General features: G+C 33.3%; 3 protein-coding genes and 1 pseudogene across 3 annotated transcripts; all 4 read left to right on the top strand.

Moving 5' to 3' along the window:
• Positions 1–2,081: 2,081 nt before the first annotated feature.
• LOC111920739 (probable diphthine methyl ester synthase) lies at positions 2,082–4,448 on the top strand (annotated as a pseudogene).
• A 392-nt stretch (positions 4,449–4,840) lies between these two features.
• LOC111920738 (flavonol 3-sulfotransferase-like) lies at positions 4,841–6,534 on the top strand. The gene has a single exon (XM_023916300.3). The coding sequence runs from the start codon at positions 5,371–5,373 to the stop codon at positions 6,379–6,381; it is 1,011 nt and encodes a 336-aa protein (XP_023772068.1). The 5' UTR covers positions 4,841–5,370; the 3' UTR covers positions 6,382–6,534.
• A 1,937-nt stretch (positions 6,535–8,471) lies between these two features.
• Positions 8,472–16,705, top strand: LOC111920726 (probable diphthine methyl ester synthase; the record flags this gene model as incomplete). Its single annotated transcript, XM_052768790.1, has 4 exons — positions 8,472–8,691; positions 15,613–15,652; positions 16,133–16,224; positions 16,319–16,705. Coding segments are annotated over 4 exons (534 nt in total), but the record flags the coding sequence as incomplete, so codon positions are not given.
• On the top strand, positions 10,396–11,739 carry LOC111920737 (flavonol 3-sulfotransferase). The gene has a single exon (XM_023916298.3). The coding sequence runs from the start codon at positions 10,439–10,441 to the stop codon at positions 11,453–11,455; it is 1,017 nt and encodes a 338-aa protein (XP_023772066.1). The 5' UTR covers positions 10,396–10,438; the 3' UTR covers positions 11,456–11,739.
• Positions 16,706–22,569: the final 5,864 nt, after the last annotated feature.

Here is a 22,569-nt window from a genome sequence, read left to right as displayed (position 1 = left end):
TTTTTATTTAAAAAATAATTTGTTCAAAGAAGGACATGATTAACGGAAACAGTTAAGAAAACTTGGCTTTTTCTAATTAAGTACTATGTTTTTTTTTTTATTATTATTAGAAATTTGTCTTATTTATGTTTTTGTTACATTCCCCATCTGTTATTATTTTCTTAAATATTTTGTAAACATTATTCATCTTCGCAACGCCTTATTTAAACAACTAGACAGAAAACAAAGTGTAAAATGGTTTAAATTTCGTATATTTTTCTAGGAAAACAAAAACTAAAATGGGTGAAATTGTTGTAAATTGTTACTTCTAGCATCCATGGTCTCTATTGTATAATACATATATGTAATGAAATGCTTATTTAATCCTAAGATCAAAATATAAATAAATATTTCTAAGATACAAGAACGTCTTTTGGATTGAAAAGGAAAGAAATTAGAAAACATCCACATATACATTTCAAGAGAGAGCATGACTTTAGGCTAAATAAAAAGTTTACTAAAAAATTTAACAGGTATATACAAATCCAAAGTCCAAAATAGAAATTGAAATAAGAAGTTCAAAAGAAAGGACTCATCTCTACAATTGGTTGCTGCCTAGAGTACATCCACCAATAAAATTGATTTCGCATGTATGTACTATTCAACCATAAAGTTAACACGCCCTTTTTGTTACCGGACTACACACAACAATCTCTAGCTCTATAAAGTTTTATAAGAAAAAGAAGACACTCCAAAATAAACAGGGAAAAGAAGTTGATTAAAGCCTCTAATTTTCAAATCTTGCAAAACCCACCATTTATTTATCTTCATTTGCCCAGAGTACATCCCCATTTTCGATTTTTCATTTCAATTTCTTTAAAAAACCCAACCAGTGTGTAGCTTCATTTACCCAAATTGCTTCTATTTTTTCTAGCAAACTCGGACTGCGATATTGCTTCCATAATACACATGTTGTTGTTGACAACAAGTACCCATGAAGCTGTTTCTTTTCAGATCATTATATTCATACCCACATATTTTTGAAGTGTTTGGATAGGCTTGACACATATAAATTATGCCATGGAGTCGGGAGAACTCTTCAATTTGTGTAGATCTGTTTACTTTTCATATAGTAGACAAAACGAGATCTCCTGTCGAAGTGTCAATTATTGTTATCATTGGAATTGGAATAGGTGTTCACGGAATTATATTTGTGTCACAAAGTCTTTTTAGGAGTGAAGTCTTGACTAGATTTCTTTTCGAGTAAAATCCTTATACTTTTTAGTTACTTGCTTTTGTTTTCCACTGAACAAGTATATTAATGATTCATTACGTACATCACCATAAAACAACCCATTTTATCAATATTTGATGGAGCTTCTTTTGTATTTGCATATGGATACATGCATACCAATATATATATATATATATATATATATATATATATATATATATATATATATATATATATATATATATATATATATATATATCTACTATAATAAATGAAAGTTTTTTGCCACATGTCCTCTTCTCATTCATTTGGACACATGACATTTTCTAGAATTTTTCAAATTTTTATTTTCCACTTGTCATTTTATTGTATTTTTTATTTTATTAAATTAAAATTCCACATTTAATGTCTAAGGTAATATATATGTAAAATATTTATTAGAAAAAGTTTATATATGTAATGTATTCAATACATTAAAGTCTCACTAATTTTAATAATTCAAATTTTTCTCATTTTTCTTATAAATTCAAAGTTTTCAAATTATTAAAATTTTATATATATATTTTTAATTAAACCCATGTAATACATGGGTCTTACACCTACTATATATATATATATATATATATATATATATATATATATATATATATATATATATATATATATATATATATATATATATCTTTGAAAATGATGAAAACGAAAAAATGTGTCTCGTCGACAGCAGGTTCGAACCTGCGCGGGCGAAGCCCAACAGATACATATCTACTTCTGCATTTCGAGGGTTAGTGTTTAACATTGGATCACAAGCTGCTCCTGCAATCACATCACAAGTTTACAACAGAGAAAAAAACAAGAACAGATTCAGAGGGAGGGATTGAAGATGTTGTATATAATCGGTTGGGACTCGGCGATGAAAAAGACATCACATTAAGAGGATTAGAAGCTGTCAAGAAAGGCCAAAAGCTCTATATTGAATCCTACACATCTCTCCTTTCCTTTGGTATCTCCAAAGATGGCATCTCCACTCTGGTAATTTTACTTCTCTACTCGCATCTTTCCTTTGTTTGTAACTTAGATACTTCTATTGCACTACTTGCTACGGAATAATCGGTTCTTATTAGTATTTGAAGTTAATTAAGTAAACGTTTTACCTTCGAAAGTTGTATGAAAATTCTTTTGGGACGAATTGAGTAAATCAGATTTAGGGTTTCCTGGATTTGAGTTTTGAAAGCCGTCATTGCGATTTTAAGAATCCGAATGATAATGTTTTGATTGAAGTTATGATACGTAAGTATCTTTAGAGAGATTCGGATTTGGTGTGGGAGATTCTTCGCAGTTTCAGAAAGAAAACGAGTACAAGAACATGTTCTTACACATTTTACCCAAATAGAGCTTAAAGATCATGGTTTAGGTTGATTGTTACTAAAGCATCGATTCTTCAAGCTCTTGATGACTTGGATTTGTGACACTTGAATCACTAAGCTTTTCTTTCATTCATTGTATAAAATGTTTACAACTCATATATCCTTTGTAATTTTCTTGCTTTTGAGTTTGATCTTTTTCGTTTTTTAACAGGAAAAGTTGTATGGAAAGCCACTTAAAGTTGCAGATAGGGAAATGGTAGAGGAAAAGACTGATGATATGTTGTTAGAGGCTCGTGAATTTGATGTTGCTTTCCTTGTTGTTGGAGACCCTTTTGGGTAATGATACTTTTCCTCACTTATATTTGAATCATAAATAATTTTTTCAAAAAAAAATACACTTTCAATTGTTGACTATGTACATTTTATAAAAAATAGGGCAACAACACAACACATAGTGATCTGGTTGTAAGGGCAAAGAAATTGGAGGTGGAAGTGAAGGTGATATATAATGCATCTGTAATGAATGCAGTTGGAGTATGTGGCTTACAACTTTATCGTTATGGAGAAACTGTTTCATTACCTTTCTTTACAGAAACATGGAGACCTGATAGTTTTTATGAGAAAATTCAAAGAAATCGAGGACTAGGGTTACATACTCTGTGTTTATTAGGTAACAATATTGTGAGAAATGGTTGCATAAATGAGTATTTAACTATTTATCCTTTAGTTACTAATAAAGTAATAAAGTAATAATTCTATTCGCATTGCAGATATACGAGTTAAAGAACCTTCATTGGAATCACTATGCAGGTTAGAATGTGTAGTTTTCATTTTATTTTACATGAATGGTCCCTATGGTTTGGGGTAATTTGCACGTTTGGTCCTTAAGTTATTTTTTTTAACTTGGAAGATCCCTACTATTTGTTTTTGTTGCACGCTTGGTCCATGCCTTACCTTAAAAGACTATTTTGCCCTTGATTTTTTAAATTATTTAAATAAGGTGGGTAAGGTAATGTAAGGTAAGGGTAAGGTAAGGTAAGGTAAGGTAAGGTGAGTTAAGGTGGAAGTGGGGTTGGGGTGTGTTTATTTAAATAAATTAAAAAATCAAGGGCAAAATAGTCTTTTTAGGTAAGACATGGACTAAGCGCGCAACAAAAACAAACAGTAGGGACCTTCTGAGTTAAAAAAATAAGTTGGGGACCAAACGTGCAAGTTACCCAAATCATAGGGACCATTCGTGTAATTTACTAAATAATTTTCAAAATTTTAAATATTTTTTATTATGTTTTAGAGGAAAAAAGCAATACGAGCCTCCTAGTTTCATGACAATTGGAGTTGCTATTGATCAACTCTTAGAGGTTGAACAACTACGTGGAGAATCAGGTAATTTCCTTGATTTGTTTATTTTTTATTATTATTTTTTTAATATAGAAAAAAGGAGTTAATTAATTTTTTTTTATTTTTTTTGTTGATTTGGGTAGCTTACAATGAAGACACATTGTGTGTGGGATTTGCAAGGCTAGGAAGTGAAAACCAAAAGGTGGTGGCTGGGTCAATGAAGCAATTAAGGACAGTTGACTTTGGTCAACCTCTTCATTGCCTCACAATAGTAGGTAAAACTCATCCTGTGGAAGAAGAAATGCTTGATTTCTATAGAAGTTGAAACCATGTATGTACAACTACAACAAACAACAAACTTCATTTTTGCAGAAAATGTACCAAATATTGTTACTTTTTTTATTTTGGTTTCTTGAAATGTTAGTTTAAACATGTTTGATATCTTGTGGGGAAATAGAATATTACTAAGTTTTTGAAGAAGATGTACCAAATGTTATTACCTTTTGTGGTTGATGAAATATCATTTTACACATCCTTGATCTTATGATTTAAAATAGAATAATAATATAAGTATTTGTAGAATATGTACCAAATATTATAAACATGTTTGATATCATGCAACATAATGTAAGTGTTTGATATTACCAATCATAACAACTGAATGTGTATAAAAATAAGGATTAAATGTGTATAGACTGAAAATTATATTAACTTATTAAGTTATTTATTCTGCTTAATGTGTGAAAAAATGACAAGTTAAATAGTTAAATATAGACAAAAAATAATTCATGATCTTATTCGTTAGAGCTTAAAACAAAATTAAGAGAAAGACATGTATAGGGATATGTTTTGAAATTTATACAAGAGTAAATTACATGAATGATCCCTATGGTTTGGGGTGATTTGCATTTTTGGTCAATAACTTATTTTTATAACTCGAAAGATACAGTTTGTTTTTGTTGCGTATTTGGTCTTTGTTTTACCTAAAAAGATTATTTTGCCATTGATTTTTTAATTTATTTAAATAAGATGGGTAAGATAAGGTAAGGTAAGATGAGATGAAAGTGGGGTTGAGGGTGTGTTTGTTTAAATAAATTAAAAAAAATCAAGGGTAAAATAATCATTTTAGGTAAGACAAAGACCAAACGCGCAACAAAAATAAACAGTAGGGGACCTTCCGAGTTAAAAAAGTAAGTTCAAATTACCCAAAACCATAGGGACCATTCGTGTAATTTAGTCTTTATATAATTCGAGAAGGCCTAATAATACAAATAATAGATAGATTCAATATATGGCACACGTTTCAATCGGACGTTGGGACACTAATTGAGAACAAATGAAGTGTCAAGAGTATATGTCAGTTATTATCCATTCGTTTGTGTTAATATATAGCCATATAGGTCACACGTACGTTACTACAAATTAGTACACCATGTTCAATGTTTCTTCATCATGTCTCATCAATCTATAATTCCACAAACACCATTAGAATCCAAAGAACATGAAGATCACTACAACAAGATCTGCAAGGATTACAATCACTTAATGGAAACAATGCCCAAAAGTAATGGATGGAGGGTGGAACACCTCTACAACTACAATGGTTTATGGATAAACCCTATATACATCAAAGCCAATTTGCTTCTTCATGCTTACTTCAAACCACAACCCACTGATATCTTTTTAGCTTCCTTCATGAAGTCAGGAACCACGTGGCTTAAAGCACTCATCTTCTCCACCCTTACTCGCCACCTCTACAGCTTCTCCGACCACTATTTACACCACCATGGCCCACAAAGCACTTTTCCTTTTCTCGACAGTGAATGCGAAAGCTACCCCATATCCGACTTCACACATATGTGTTCTCCACGACTCTTTGCAACCCACTTCCCTCGGACCCTCTTACCGGAATCCATGGCTTCATGCAAGTTCGTTTACCTCTGTAGAGAACCGAAAGATGTTTTGGTTTCGAAATGGGTTTTCATGAGCAAACTTAGAGAGAAAGATTTGCCTCCATTTTCTTTGGATGAAGCGTTTGATCTTTTCTGTGAAGGGGTTTCAGACTACGGGCCTTTTTGGGAGCATGTTCTGTCGTACTGGAGACCGAGTTTGGAGTCATCGGAGAAGATTCTGTTCTTGAAGTATGAGGAAGTGAAGAGGCAGCCGGAGGTGGTGGTGAGGAGGTTGGCGACGTTCATGGGTGTGCCATTCACGACAGAGGAAGTTGAGAAAGGAGTGGTGGAGAACATTGTGAAGTTGTGTAGCTTTGAGAATTTGAGTAATCTAGAGGTGAATAAGAAGGGTGTTGAAAAGTTCGGTAAGGTGGAGGTGGAGAATCGTGAATTTTTCAGGAAAGGTGTGATTGGAGATTGGAGAAACTATCTTTCCGATGAGATGAAACAACGCATTGATGGAATTATCGATGAAAAGTTGAAAGGTTCTGCCTTGATCTTTGGCGCCTAATTTGGATTCTATAGTGGTTTATGAAAGCTCTTTCGGTGTATCATGTTGTGTAAATAGGCTAGTTCTAAAATATCAAATATATTGTATACACGAATTTTCATTATTTTTTTTTATTATTTTTTATTTATTATTATTATTATTATTATTATTTTTTGTTTTTTGTAAATGTTCTTTTATATAATATTGTAGAAATAGCTAAGTTTTAGAATATTTTGTAGAAATAGGTGGGAGCTTTGAAAGGCCAATTATTTTCATTTTTTTCTATGATTTATTGTGCCAATAAAGATGTATTTAAACACCTGCATGTTACATATATCACCTTTTGACTAAAATTTTTTTGTTTAAATCTTTGTGATTAATTCATTTTTTTACATTTATTATATATTACACATAGATAGTTTATTACAAAATATATGATTATAATTTATGTATTATTCTTAAGTAGTTATATCATTGAATAGATAATATAAATATCTTCAAATAGATACCGATATTGAATATATTATATCACGAAATTAAAATATAAATTAAAAACGATATTACAATACACATTATATACTAAATGAAAATATAAATTAAACACTAAATCATAATATTCGTAATGTCATTTTTATTATTGTTTATTCGTAAATATGAGAAAATCATTAGTCTACAATGCCTAAAATGTATAGTATGAATTGTCATTATTTGTGAAAACTCATTATAGTTATGTCATTATTCTTTACTCAATTGTAAAAGCAAAAGTGTTATGTAGACCAAAATGCCATTGTTGATGAAAACTCAATATAAGTAATTGAGTGAATTGTTAAATCAATTTACTTATTTGTATTATAAATTTCACTGTGGAACCAAGGTCGAAGGTGGCCCCTTAATTGTCACATAGTGGTATTCTTTGTCAAAAACATCCTACTTTGGCCACCACATCGTGGTGCCCATACACCGCACCACAGGGACAAAGTACATTGCCCTTCTTCTATATGACGAACTCCCGCCGTGCCGTGAGAATCTATCCACCACACCACGATAGCTGCTTGATAGCAGCTCATTGGCTGATTCCATTTCGGTTTTGAGACATTTTTTCCCAACTTCTAGTGGGCATAACTTCTTCGTTTCTTACCCGTTTTCGATGTTCTTTATATACAAACTATAACATCCACGAAATCATGAAAATTTAAACATTTAAAACCAACCCAAATCATAAATTGTTTACGGCACAATTTTCAAAACATGTTCCATATCAAAGTTTCCCAAAATCATAAGTCAAACACGAGGATGTGTATGGTCACGCCTTCACATTCCCTCAATTGTCTGAAGTACCTGAAACATAACCCAAAACTATAAGCCCAAAACTTAGTGAGTTTCCCTAAAGTACCAATACATAATACACATAACAACAAACAATATACATACAGAGCCTTCAACCTGACTAGACCGCCTCGCAGGCATACAAACTACCTGGACCGCTCATAGAACCTTCAGTATAATTGGACTGCCTCACTGGGTCATCAGCTTATTTGGATCGTTCTCCGGGCCTTCACCCTGACTGGTCCGCCTCACGGGCCTTCAATTTATCCGGACCGCCTTGGGTCTCTTGGCCTTCGGTCTCCACTGGTCCACCTCAACCCAACCACACATAACATGTCGACATATACATAACAGATAAACATATATAACCAGTCAACAGACAAACATACAGGTCTTACAAATTACTAAGCATAACATCATCCTATATACTAGGATACCGATCTAACGGATCACTACAACGCAATAACATACTATCACATAACATAATTTATAATCCAATGGGTCGGCCTTGGTGTCTTCGACCCACAAGTACAGTGAGGAAAACTCACCTTGCAAATCCGTACAGGTGGAATAAAAGAATATCGCTCCACTAGTCAACTCCACAGATCACCTGAACACAGGGAGAAACCCAAACCTTAGGATTCATAACAAAATACCCAAAATGCCCCAAGGTCAAAATAGGTCAAAAGTCAACGAAAAGTCAACAGTCAACAAAAAGTCAACCCAACTAAGTACGCCTAACATACTCAGCTCCTACGCCTCAGGTACTCAACCCTTGACCAACACACAGTGACATGGTTGTAAGGGAAAAGAAATTAGAGGTGGAAGTGAAGTTGATACATAATGCATCAATAATGAACGCAGTTGGAGTATGTGCCTTACAAATTTATCATTACGGAGAAATTGTTTCATTACCTTTCTCTACAGAGACATGGAGACCTGATAATTTTTATGAGAAAATTCAAAGAAATCGAGGACTAGAGCTACATACTCTATGCTTGTTAGGTAACAATATTGTGAGAAATTGTTGCATAAATGAGTATTTATCACTTAGGTACTAATAATCTCATTGGCATTGCATATATACGAGTTAAAGAACCTTCATTGGAATCACTATGCATGTTAGAATGTGTAGTTTTCATTTTATTTTTGGATACACTAACAAATATTTTTCAACTTTTTAAATATCTTTTATTATGTTTTAGAGGAAAAAAGCAATACAGGCCTCCTAGTTTCATGCCAATTGGAGTTGCTATTGATAAACTCTTAGAGGTTGAACAACTACCTGGAGAATCAGGTAATTTCCTTGATTTGTTTATTTTTTATTTTTTATATTTTGTTTAATATAGAAAAAATGAGTTTTTTTTTATTTATTTTTTATTTTTTAATCTGGGCAACTTACAATGAAGAAACACTGTGTGTAGGATTTTCAAGGCTAGGAAGTGAGAAACAAAAGGTGGTGGCTGGGTCAATGAAGCAATTAAGAGAAGTTGACTTTGGTCAACCTCTTCATTGCCTCACAATAGTAGGTAAAACTCATCTCGTGGAAGAAGAAATGCTCGATTTTTATAGAATTTGAAACCATTTATGTACAATGTAACTTCATTTTTACTAATAATTTACCAAATATTTTTTTTTCTTGGAATGTCAGTTTAAACATGTTTGATATCATGCGGTAAAATAGAATATTACTAAGCTTTTGAAGAAAATGTACCAGATATTATTACCTTTTGTGTTTCATGAAATATCATTTTACACATGTTTGATATTATGATTTAAAGGAGAATAATAATATAAGTATGTGTAGAAAATGTACCAAATGTTATAAACATGTTTCATATCATGCAACTAAATATAAGTGTTTGATATTACAGATCATAAGTACTGAATGGGCACAAAAATAAACACTACACAAACGAAAGACTAAATATGTACAAATTGAAAATTATATTAAAGTCATTTATTCTGTTTAACGTGAAGTAGCCGATTATTACTGTATGTGTACAAAAAGTAAGTTAAATAATCAAATATAGACATAAAATAATCTTATTTGTTTGCTTAAAACAAAATTAAAAGAAATACATGTATAGGGATATGTTTTCAAATTTATATAATTCAAGAGGCCTAGTAAGTACAAACAATAGACATATAATCAATATATGGCACAGGCTTCATGGTGTCCTTGAGACACTAAGAGCATCTCTAATGGTTAAGTCATATTAAGACTTAAAATTATTGTCACATCATCATTGTAATAAATTAACCTATAATTAAATAACCACTCCAATGGTTAACCTCATAAAATAGCTTTTTTTATTATAAACTTTTAACTTATTTATCCATATTTATCTAAAATGCTCTATAAAACCATCTTATTTAATTATTCTTTTTTAAACACACATATTTTGATTTTATTAAAATTATTATAATACATTGTTTCAAAATAAAATATATTACAACATATTGTTTGTAAAAATAAATACGAAACCATTACAGAATAGTGATAAAAATATTGAAAAAAAATATATAATCATTATAATTTTATATTTCATAAAAGAAATGTCATTAGATATTTAATATAAAAATAAAGGTCAATAATAGTAAGCTATACAAAAATTACCATTGGAGATGCTCTAATTCAGTGTCAAGAGTATATGTCAATTATTATTCATTCATTTGTGTTAATATATAGCCACATAGGTCACACCTATGTTACAACAAATTATTACACTTTCTTTTATGTTTCTTCATCATGTCCATCTCTGATCAATCTCTATTTCCACAAACACCAGTAGAATCCAAAGAACATGAAGATCACTACAACAAGATTTGCGAGGATTACAATCACTTAATGGAAACATTGCCCAAAGGTAATGGATGGAGAGCGAAACACCTCTACAACTACAATGGTTTCTGGATAAGCCCCAAATACATCAAAGCCAACTTGCTTCTTCACGCTTACTTCAAACCTCAACCTACTGACATCTTTTTGGCCTCTTTCATGAAATCAGGAACCACATGGCTTAAAGCTCTCATCTTCTCCACCCTTACCCGCCACCTCTACAGCTTCTCCGACCACTACTTACACCACCATGGCCCACAAAGCACTTTTCCTTTTCTCGAAAGTGAATGCGAAAACTTCCCCATAACTGACTTCACACACATGTCTTCTCCCCGACTTTTTGCAACCCACTTCCCCCGCACCCTCTTACCGGAATCCATGACTTCATGCAAGTTCGTTTACATCTGTCGAGAGCCAAAAGATGTTTTGGTTTCGAAATGGGTTTTCATGAACAAAATTAGAGAGAAAGATCTACCTCCGTTTTCTTTTGATGAAGCGTTTGATCTTTTTTGTGAAGGGGTTTCGAACTACGGGCCGTTTTGGGAACATGTTCTATCGTACTGGAGAGCGAGTTTGGAGTCACCGGAGAAGATTCTATTTTTGAAGTATGAGGAAGTGAAGAGGCAGCCGGAGGTGGTGGTGAGGAGATTGGCGGCATTTATGGGTATCCCATTCATGGCGGAGGAAGTTGAGAAAGGTGTGGTGGAGAACATTGTGAAGCTGTGTAGCTTTGAAAATTTGAGTAATCTGGAGGTGAATAAGAAAGGTGTTGAAAAATTTGGTACGGTGGAGGTGGAGAATCGTGAATTTTTCAGGAAAGGTGAGATTGGAGATTGGAGAAACTATCTTTCTGATGAGATGAAACAACGCATTGATGGAATTATAGATGAGAAATTTAAAGGTTCTGGCTTGATATTTGGCTCGTGATTCAGTAGTGGCTTATGAAAACTCCTTTCAGTGTATCCTTGTAAGTGTAAATAGGCTAGTTGTAAAATATGTTTCCTACACGAGTGTTTTTTTGTGCGTGTGTGTAAGACTAGCAAATAAAGGAGAAGGCTCTATTAGTATGAACTATACACCACGTTGTGTATGGCATATTTGTTCAATTAAGAAGAAAAATCATCACATGTGGAGGATTACCCGTTGGATGGATGTACACAAGTGTTTTGGATCATGTGTTGGCAATAATAACAAAAATCTAAACTCCACAACTATTGGCTTATACAACCTCCATTCAGTTGCAAGGATGTTGTTTATCTAGTGAAAACTATACAGTCACATATTAAAAAATAGTTTAAATGTTGATGTTTTTTATGATAAGCATGACATGATAGGCGAAAGCAGGCAAAAGGCATATATAGTATATATGGAACTTGGGAGAGTAACTTTGATGAGTTTCCCAAGTACATTGCAGCTTTGTAGCCTTCAAATTGTGATACAGTTGTGAAGTGGTTTCATTGTCTAAATAGCTCATCACATGTAACGACATTCAAATATGTTTTTTGGGCTTTTGGAGATGCTATTAATGTGTTTCATCTATGGCGACCAACTATTTTAGTTGATGGATTCCATTCAAGGGTTTTCTTAGAGGAAAAATGATTGTTTTTGTCACAAAATATGCTAGAAATAGTATATTGCTTGTTGTGTATGCTATTGCTAATGAAGAGATTTCACACTGTTTGTCACACCCCAACCGGTAGCGGAAACGTCGGGTTGTGCGGTGTTAGAATGTTGGATCACAGTTATTGAACATACATTGAACAATACAAAACAATATAAAACATAAATATTACTTCCATTATGGATAAAAATATTACAATAAGATGTATTTGTGATATACTAGAAAGTCTAATACAAAAGGTGCCTTAGCAGTTAGGCATAACTATAATGATAATAAGTCTTTGGTGGCTTCATCGATCAATTGCTACTTTCAAAAGTGCAATCTTTTATTTCTTTATTTCTTAAGAATACATGTGGTTTTGAAAGGTCAATATAACGTTGATGAGGTCATAGGTTTTGTATATTATATCTTGGAAATACTTTTTGTATATTACTTTATTGTAACACTCTAATTTTTCAAATAAAATTTTCATTTTTAAATTCACATAAAAACATATTTTAACATTTCTCGAACCCAAGTTTATAAGTTGTTCCAAACAAAAAACAATAAATTCTTTGACAATATCCCAGAATCCTCAAAAACACAATCTCTAGCTGGTGTGTACAATCATGCTGGCGCCTTCCCGCAATCCTGAGATGTATTTAAAACACATTTCACACAACACTGTAAGCACAAATCTTAGTGAGTTCCCCAAAATACAACATGCAAATAATTAGCATCTCATGGCTATGTTTCGATAAGGACCCTTCGCTCATGTAATATCCGGAATTCCAGGTATATTACTGTTATTTATTTATTTATTTATCCCTTGAGCTACTCGACGAGTCGGTGCTCCAACTCTTTGAGTAGAGTTGCGATGTGCCACATGGGTTTAATGATCTACTCGATGAGTCCGATGAGCCGACCCGCCGAGTAGGCGTTAGGATGAGAAACCCTAAATCCACGGGTTTGGGGCCTATTTAAAGGAACTTATAGCCTCATTTGCGGCTACACTTCCCTAAGAGCAAACCCTAAACGACCTTTGAGCTTTGAGAGAGAGATCTTTGATAATTATGAGTCTTTGGTGCATCTTGTGAAGAGGAGAGAAGAATTCCAAGCCAAGGGACAAGAAGGTGCTACTAGATCTGAGGTTGTTTCACTTCAGAGCTTCTGGGAAAGGTATAAAGCTTGCACCTTTCTCATTATTTTGTATAGATCTCATGATATTGTGAATCTAGGGGTTCTCCACCCAAATATGAGGACCTTGAGTGTTCTATGTTCAATGAGAGGGTTGAACTTCAGATCAGGACCATGTGAGGTCCATAGAGTCCAAAAGTCTCTGCTTTATCCAACCGTAATAGTAATATCGATTAAAAAACTGTTTTTGAGGTGTGTTTTGGCATTTTAAGCTCAAAATGCCATGCATGAACGTAAAGCTTGTGACTTTACGTGATAGACGAGCCTTAGGAGTGTAGATCTAGAGTTTGGGAAGCTTCTCTGCCTTGAAATCGGCTGAATGAGATATGAGTCTGAATGGACTCACTGAGTCAAGGAGCCGACTCGACGAGTCAGATGGGATTGTCCCGGTGGTTTTGATGGTGCACAACTCGGAGAGTTGACGGGTTAACTCGGCGAGTTGTGCTAGACTTTTGAGTGTTTTTGTGGATGGCGAGTAGACTCGTTGAGTCCCATAAGTGCGCTCCACGAGTAGGGTCAACATGGACTGTTGACTCGAGTTCGAATTTTGTTGACTTAGGGTTTGGTCAACCATGTCTTTGGGAAACCATGGAGGGGTAAAATGGTCTTTTTCCCACTTCAAGAGAGAGAGAGCGAGAGAGAGAAAAAAAACTTAGTAAAATGTGTAATTTAAAGAGTTATGCGATTAGAAGGAGGCTAGATTTGGTGATTCATGTGCGAGGAGTACTCATTCACTTAGCTTACTTACGAGGTGAGTTTTCTCACTATACTTACCAAGAGTGGTATCTTTATGTGTGTTTTATGTGTTTATCTGTGTATTTTAATATTCTGCATTTTGTCTTTGTGATTTATGCTGAATATTGTTGCTATGAGTTTACTGATTTGGAACCGGAGGGTTCCATTGAGACACATTGACCGGAGGGTCTTATTGAGTTATGGTCTACAGTGGCTAATGAGTTGTGTATGGTATTTTGGGAACTCACTAAGCTTTGTGCTTACCGTGTTATGTGTTATGTGTTTTAGGTACTTCTTAGTATCACAGGAAGGCGCCGACTTGATTGTACACACACTGGAGATTGTTTTATGATTTAGAGGATCCTGGAGTTTTTTATACTGTTTTCTTTTGAACATGAGTTTTGGTGAATTGACATTGTGGCATTTTATGGTTTATTTATTAAAATCAATGTGTTTTGAAATTTAAAAATTTGGTCGAAAATTTACGTTGTTACAAGTTGGTATCAGAGCCTTGGTTTGAGGGATTCAGATACACATTATGGTGTGTTTGGACTCAAACTGAGGATTTGAGAAGAATTTTCAAAAGAAAATAATTTTTCCAAAATGAGAATGAGTTTTAAGAGAAGACAAGTTGAAGCGGTGTGTACAATCGGCCAGAGCCCGAACGGTGATTTCCCAAAATACCTTTACTTTTGAGTTACGCAATATTTATGAGATATTTTAGTAAAATTGCATGCTAGAGGGTAAGCTAGGTATTTCATATTCTAGGGCTAGAGTTGCCTGATCTATGATGCCTTAGCCTAGGAGATGCTTTGATCAGTGTTATCTGTTATTTGCTTGAGTATGTGCTGAGTTCTGCTTTGTGAAATAATTTAGGAACACATACTTAGATGAGCTTAGAGGGGGTCCTCTGAGAAGGTAGTCTGTGATTCATGAGATATAGAGTATTTGTGAATTAGAATCCTAGGAGGAGGACTTGGGGTGACTACAGGTTAGGTGTGGAAGGTAGTATTAGGCCCGTACTACTGGAATCACCCGATCTGCGGGCAACCCAAGTAAGAATCCTTAGGATGCTAAGGATCAAGTAGGGATTAGTAGTCGAGTGTGAGTATGCTCGAGTGAGTCTCTGATCACTTTGTGTTGCGTTTCAAATACATCATGGTAGGTACGTGCCACACCCCAGGGAGCAATGGATTTAGCGATAATGAGATTCGCAGGATGATTCACGACGAGGTGGCCGCAACTATCCAAGAGGCTATTCCGGAGATGTTTGGGTCTATAAAGAACACTTTGATCGAGATGTTTGATGAGCGATATTTTGTTGTTTCTGAGGTGGCTGCTGCTGTAGCCACCGCAGCTGTCGTTGCTGCCAGACCGCACGGGGGTGCCTCGTTGCTGTATCAGGAGTTCAAAGAAATCGAGGACTAGGGTTACATACTCTGTGTTTATTAGGTAACAATATTGTGAGAAATGGTTGCATAAATGAGTATTTAACTATTTATCCTTTAGTTACTAATAAAGTAATAAAGTAATAATTCTATTCGCATTGCAGATATACGAGTTAAAGAACCTTCATTGGAATCACTATGCAGGTTAGAATGTGTAGTTTTCATTTTATTTTACATGAATGGTCCCTATGGTTTGGGGTAATTTGCACGTTTGGTCCTTAAGTTATTTTTTTAACTTGGAAGATCCCTACTATTTGTTTTTGTTGCACGCTTGGTCCATGCCTTACCTTAAAAGACTATTTTGCCCTTGATTTTTTAAATTATTTAAATAAGGTGGGTAAGGTAATGTAAGGTAAGGGTAAGGTAAGGTAAGTTAAGGTAAGGTGAGTTAAGGTGGAAGTGGGGTTGGGGTGTGTTTATTTAAATAAATTAAAAAATCAAGGGCAAAATAGTCTTTTTAGGTAAGACATGGACTAAGCGCGCAACAAAAACAAACAGTAGGGACCTTCTGAGTTAAAAAAATAAGTTGGGGACCAAACGTGCAAGTTACCCAAATCATAGGGACCATTCGTGTAATTTACTAAATAATTTTCAAAATTTTAAATATTTTTTATTATGTTTTAGAGGAAAAAAGCAATACGAGCCTCCTAGTTTCATGACAATTGGAGTTGCTATTGATCAACTCTTAGAGGTTGAACAACTACGTGGAGAATCAGGTAATTTCCTTGATTTGTTTATTTTTTATTTTTTGTTTAATATAGAAAAAAGGAGTTAATTAATTTTTTTATTTTTATTTTTTGATTTGGGAAGCTTACAATGAAGACACATTGTGTGTGGGATTTGCAAGGCTAGGAAGTGAAAACCAAAAGGTGGTGGCTGGGTCAATGAAGCAATTAAGGACAGTTGACTTTGGTCAACCTCTTCATTGCCTCACAATAGTAGGTAAAACTCATCCTGTGGAAGAAGAAATGCTTGATTTCTATAGAAGTTGAAACCATGTATGTACAACTACAACAAATCAACTTCATTTTTGCAGAAAATGTACCAAATATTGTTACTTTTTTTTATTTTGGTTTCTTGAAATGTTAGTTTAAACATGTTTGATATCTTGTGGGGAAATAGAATATTACTAAGTTTTTGAAGAAGATGTACCAAATGTTATTACCTTTTGTGTTTCATGAAATATCATTTTACACATGTTTGATCTTATGATTTGAAATGGAATAATAATATAAGTATTTGTAGAATATGTACCAAATATAATAAACATGTTTGATATCATGCAACATAATGTAAGTGCTTGATATTACCGATAATAACAACGGAATGTTTATAAAAATAAGGACTAAATTTGTATAACTGAAAATTATATTAATTTCTTAAGTCATTTGTTTTTGTATAGGGATATGTTTTGAAATTTGCACGTTTATAAAATTAAGAGCTTAAAACAAAATTAAGAGAAAGACATGTATAGGGATATGTTTTGAAATTTATATAAGAGTAAATTACACAAATGATCCCTATAGTTTGTGATAATTTGCATCTTTGGTCCATAACTTATTTTTATAATTCGAAAGGTCCCTATAACAGTTTGTTTTTGTTGCGCGCTTGGTCTTTCTTTTACTTAAAAAAACTATTTTGCCATTGATTTTTTAATTTATTTAAATAAGGGGGATAGATAAGGTAAGATAAGGTAAGGTGAGATAGAAGTGAGGTTGAGGGTGTTTATTTAAATAAATTAAAAATTAATGGCAAAATAGTATTTTTAGGTAAGATAGTAACCAAACACGCAACAAATGTGAATATATATATATATATATATATATATATATATATATATATATATATATATATATATTTATTTATAGGGCACGTCTCTATCTATCAACCACTTCGAATCAAACCCTAAACCCTCCTACCGCCATTGTCAACCTTTCTATATGTGTCATTATCTCCATAGAAATCAGAAACTTATGCCGCCATCATCGACATTGTCAACATCGTTTTAGGTAAGCTTTAATTCGGATTGAGATCGAGAAGGGAGATGGTGAAGCAATGACGTTTGAGGCATATTGCGGTGGTACTCAGGTGGCCCAACGACCAGACGACAACCCTAGTGGTCGGAAGTTGTGATTAACACTCTTGTTCGTGTTACTCTTCTTCTAGTTCATGTTTCGATTTTTTTAATGCTATTTTCTTAAAATTTGATATTATTTTCACAATTTACTGCTATTAAAATTATAAGTGATTCATAAATGATTATGGGGAAGATGCACTAAAACCCAATTGGGATTTAATGTTATTAAAATTATATGGTGGTGGTTTGGCGATCACAAGTGAGGATTTTGGGTTTGAATTGGGATTTTTGGGTGATGCACTAAAACCCAATTGGAAATTTCATTGGATTTAAATTGTTTACGTTTTATTGATTACAAACAGAATTGAATAATGATCTGACTGTTTGAATCTAAAACTGTTAGTCGATCAACATGATGTGAATTAGGTCGACGATAGTATGCTTGAAATGAGAGTAAAAGAAAATTTCATATTCCGTTTTGTTGTTTCTTCCCTTTTTATCAATCTGTTTACTGTTATCTGGAAAATCAACTTGCTCTTAGTTTGAAACGGATGAAATAATGATTCCTATTTAGCTAATACGATTCATCTGTTCAACTTCCAATTTCAAGTTTAGATTGCTGTTTCTTCTACATTATCCGTGTTCATAACTTTCTCTTCCACATGGAATGTCATCCTTTTCGGCCTGTTTATCTCTCCCTCGTAAGTTCCTTTATATTATGACTATACACCTAAATTAGTTGTTCTTTCTATATTGTGATCATATCATGAAATCAAAATTGGTAAATCACAGGCCTACGATATGGAGAATCTTCAAGAACAAATCAGTAGAGGAATTCTCACCAGATCCTTACATCGCGTGTATCATGAACTGTTTGCTATGGATCTTCAATGGCTTACCTATCAATCACCCAAAAAACACTCTTGTCAGACAACACTCTTGTCATCACCATTAACGCCATAAGTCTTGCATCAGAGCTCATTTATCTCAGTTCATTCCTCTTATATGGCAATAATAGTTATAGGGTACGTTTTCAGTACTTCTTCATCCATTTTTTGATCATATCTATCTAAACTTTCTTATATATATTCTTCTTCTATAGAAAAAGATATTCGGGTTTTTAGTTGCCGAGCTTGTTGGCCTTGGTGTTAATGCAATTTTGGTGTATTCATCTCTGATAGAATGTGAATTTAATTATAAATAGCAGTGTATTCATTTATGATCAGAGGTATTGTTAAGTTTTTACACTATTTTTATTTTGTATTTATTTATGAGTAACAGTGTGTTTATTTGTGAATAACAGTGTATTATTGTGTGAATGGTTGTATTTATTTCTAAATAACATTGTATTCATGTATGAATGAGTATATTTATTTATGATTAGAGGTATTCACTTCTTTAAGAAATGATAATTTTTATGCTATTTTTATTTTGATGAAAAAGGCATTGGATTATTTGTAAATTGATGTATATTCATTTGTGATTGGAGTCGTATTAGGTTTTTTGAAGAAATTTTTTGTTTTTGAATACAAGTATATTGATTTGGGATTGAATTTCTATTCATTTTTTGAAAAAAAATGTGAAATTCGAGAAAAGAATTGATTTTTTTTCAATTTTAAATTAAATTTTGGTAAAAATGTTTTTATATTCTATTAATAAGTAAAATTAAAAATAGAATATTTTTTTGTTTTTTGGTAACTCATCCTACATTTAAGGGAATTTCAATGAATTCTATTTTATTTTAATATAATTAAAATATACAATTACTAATATATCCTTGTATATTGATTGGTCTAGAATTGTTTTCGCGTTCTCAACCTTTTAGGTGTTCTCATTTGATCATTTCCATATATATATATATATATATATATATATATATATATATATATATATATATATATATATATATATATAAGAGTGTTCAATTGAGAAAAAAAGGTTGAGAATGGGAGAACCATTCACAGCTAATCATTTAATGAATTTAAAAAACATAAAAACGGAGTGGCAAATTTGTAAATAATCCAAAACATTAAACCATCCATGGCACTTCTGTATTTTAATCGCACATCTAATCTCGACAACAAGTCTATCATTTCCCTTTTCGAACACATCATCGTTTCCCCATAACACGAAAACCATTTCCAGAAGGATTCAATCACCGAAAACATTCTCAACCTCGCGAAGAACAAATCGAAGAAACATATCTTCCGACGAAAACCTAAATGAAACCATTTTGTCACTGTTGACTATGAAAGGTAATTATCGGCGTTTTTTCTTCGATTTTTAACGATTTGTAATCATTTCTAAACTTATCTCTTGTTTGTCTAAAAGACATAAATACCCTCCTCATCCTTATAAAAAATAACGCAAGAAAGCTTGTCTAAGAGAAAACAAGTTGTACAAAATATCCCTAGAAAAAGTTGGGACAAAAATTGTAATTTTTTGTCCTACCTAAAAAGGTGGACAATGCAAATGACGAAAAAGCCCTCCTTCTCATAGGAAGTTTGTCTACAACAGAACAACTGAACATGTTGTACTGTATTTGATTGGGATTGAGACTTATGTCAATGAGACAAATATATGATTTTTTCCCATCAAAAAAAGACGGGAGGACTCGTTCTCGATTTCTATCTCTTGTATGTGCAAAAGACATAAATGCCCTTGTCACCATCTTATAAAAAAGGTTGTCTAAATATCTGTGGGTTGTTGGTTGCAGATTGAGGATGATTATTGGTTTGGGCCAAACCTGGAGGTGAGTGCTATCGATTTATGGGGTCCAAATCCACCATAACATATTAAAACCTTCATTATTATTTAACATTTTAGAACTAGTTTTATAGCAAGGTTTAATTGATTAAACAAGAAAGGAAATATGGCAAGTAGATTATGATATTACATTAGTTGTTTTGGTAATAAGAGTTGTTTTTAAACATACTTAGAGCATTAAAAAAAGGCTTTGGGTGTTTGGTGAAAAGAATTATTTAAAGTTATATTAGAAATCATTTTTACCAAAGTTTGATGAAAGATTATACAAATAGGTTTGTATACAATTTCTCTCTCTAGTCTAACACTCCAAATGGGTCACTTCTTACATAATGGGAGTCACTCACTTCCTATTTATAGGAAAGACTCAACCCATTTACAGATACAAAGAGGAAAGCCTAAAACACTACATCCAAGCATGACTTTGCACCCTAACATTCTCCCCTTCAAAGTTAGGATTGGATGTCCGGCTTTAATCTCCAACGAGCTAGTGCGATCAAGACCAAACTGCCCCTCGAAGTAACACCGGTCTTCAAATCCGCAAATGAATATTCGACAAACCCGAGAAGCTTCGAATACCCATCATTGAGCTAGCGCGATCAAGATCAAACTCCCCCTCGAAGTAACACCGGTCTCCAAATCCGCAAATGAATATTCGACAAACCCGAGAAGCTTCGAATACCCATCATTCTCCCCCTTTTTATAATCAAAAAATGATTATAAAACCGACTAAGGATGAGAAGCGCCCGAGGAATAGTCTTCAAAATACTCCCCCTTGATGTGTACCAAAAATGAATCACCAAAAATCTTGCACGGAAAAACAATCACGAAAAAGCCACAAAAATTTCCAATTTATGAAATTTTTTGACTTTTTGGGTGAAAGTTGCAAGATTTTTCAAAAACTGGGTAGAAATTGTCATTTTCTGAAACTTGCAGGGACCCGTTGCGCCAAAAACAGTCAAATATGCAAAATTCTAGCCCATTTGCGAAACCGGGCATAAAGCGTAAATTCGCACAAACTGCAAGGACCAGAACTAAAAATTCTGCAATTTCTCAGCTTTTATTGCCCATTTGCGAAGTTGGGTATAAACTGTCATTTCGTGAAAAGATCAGGGGTGCAAACTGAAACTCTTTGTGTTCTTCCCCAAATCACCATATGAACGACACTTCTCGTTCCAGTTGCGAATGAGAACTTTCGCATATACAATCCATTGATGCGAACTAACTATTTTTATCTCATATGCGAACCCTTTTTAGACCTAGATGCGAATATTCATGGCCTTTAACCGAATGCGAACATTTTTGCTTTTATATGCGAACTGCTCTCAGATATGAACTCCATATCACATCTTTTCGCTTTTCATCGCATCGACATCAAATTCCATTAGCCAACATCGATTCCTCTCTTTCTTGACTTTGCATTTTGTTCCACAACCAACCAACAATTGATCTTGCGAACATTGACGCTCCGTTCTTTTATCAACTTGTTCCAGTCGACTAACAATTGAGTATATCACACCTCCAAACGATTCGACCATTAGCCCCAAATCAATATTCAATCAACTTTCAAACCGTGACCATCTGTAAACCGAGTTCGACCACTTGGCTAGTTGACAACCAAAATCAAAACTCCAAACATCAATTTCACAATCGGTTCTTCAACTCAAGCTTTCAAAAACTCCCAAAACGATTTCCCATAGCAAACCATAGTTCGATTTCTAAATCAGTTAATCAAAAGATAAGACCCTTCGACAGTCAAACCCATTTGATTCCAAGAACATAAACCACACATTGACTTCAACATCAAAAAAATCACAATTACAAACGCGAATGAAGAATCTCAGCAATATTCAATTCCGACTTCGCCTAAAAATCAAACCAAATCGATTTTGACTTCAATTCAAATTTCAAATTGATTCCAGGTGCACGTATAACCCGATTTTGACTTTCTACTCTGACTCTTCCAAGATTTCAACAACATTTAAATCAAAATCAATTAACATCTGATTTCGATTCATAATCAAGAAATTGATTATTCTTTTCAAACGATCTAACAACAATTAGAACACAACAAGAATTTGATTATAATCAGATGTTTGGATGAAGAAACGATGAAGAACTGATACAATTATACAACCATATAAAGCTGGTGTACAAGTCGCATGACGAACCACACATACGATTGATTGAAAATCAGATGCAATTATGTTTCGACTCATTA

This window comes from Lactuca sativa, chromosome 2 (assembly GCF_002870075.4).
Source record: "Lactuca sativa cultivar Salinas chromosome 2, Lsat_Salinas_v11, whole genome shotgun sequence".
Classification (NCBI taxonomy): Eukaryota; Viridiplantae; Streptophyta; class Magnoliopsida; order Asterales; family Asteraceae; genus Lactuca; species Lactuca sativa.
This window is presented reverse-complemented; position numbering and strand designations above follow the sequence as displayed.

Bases quoted from the DNA above. Each gene is read 5' to 3' on its own strand.
- LOC111920738 (XM_023916300.3), top strand. From the start codon at position 5,371: ATGTCTCATCAATCTATAATTCCACAAACACCATTAGAATCCAAAGAA.
- LOC111920737 (XM_023916298.3), top strand. From the start codon at position 10,439: ATGTCCATCTCTGATCAATCTCTATTTCCACAAACACCAGTAGAATCC.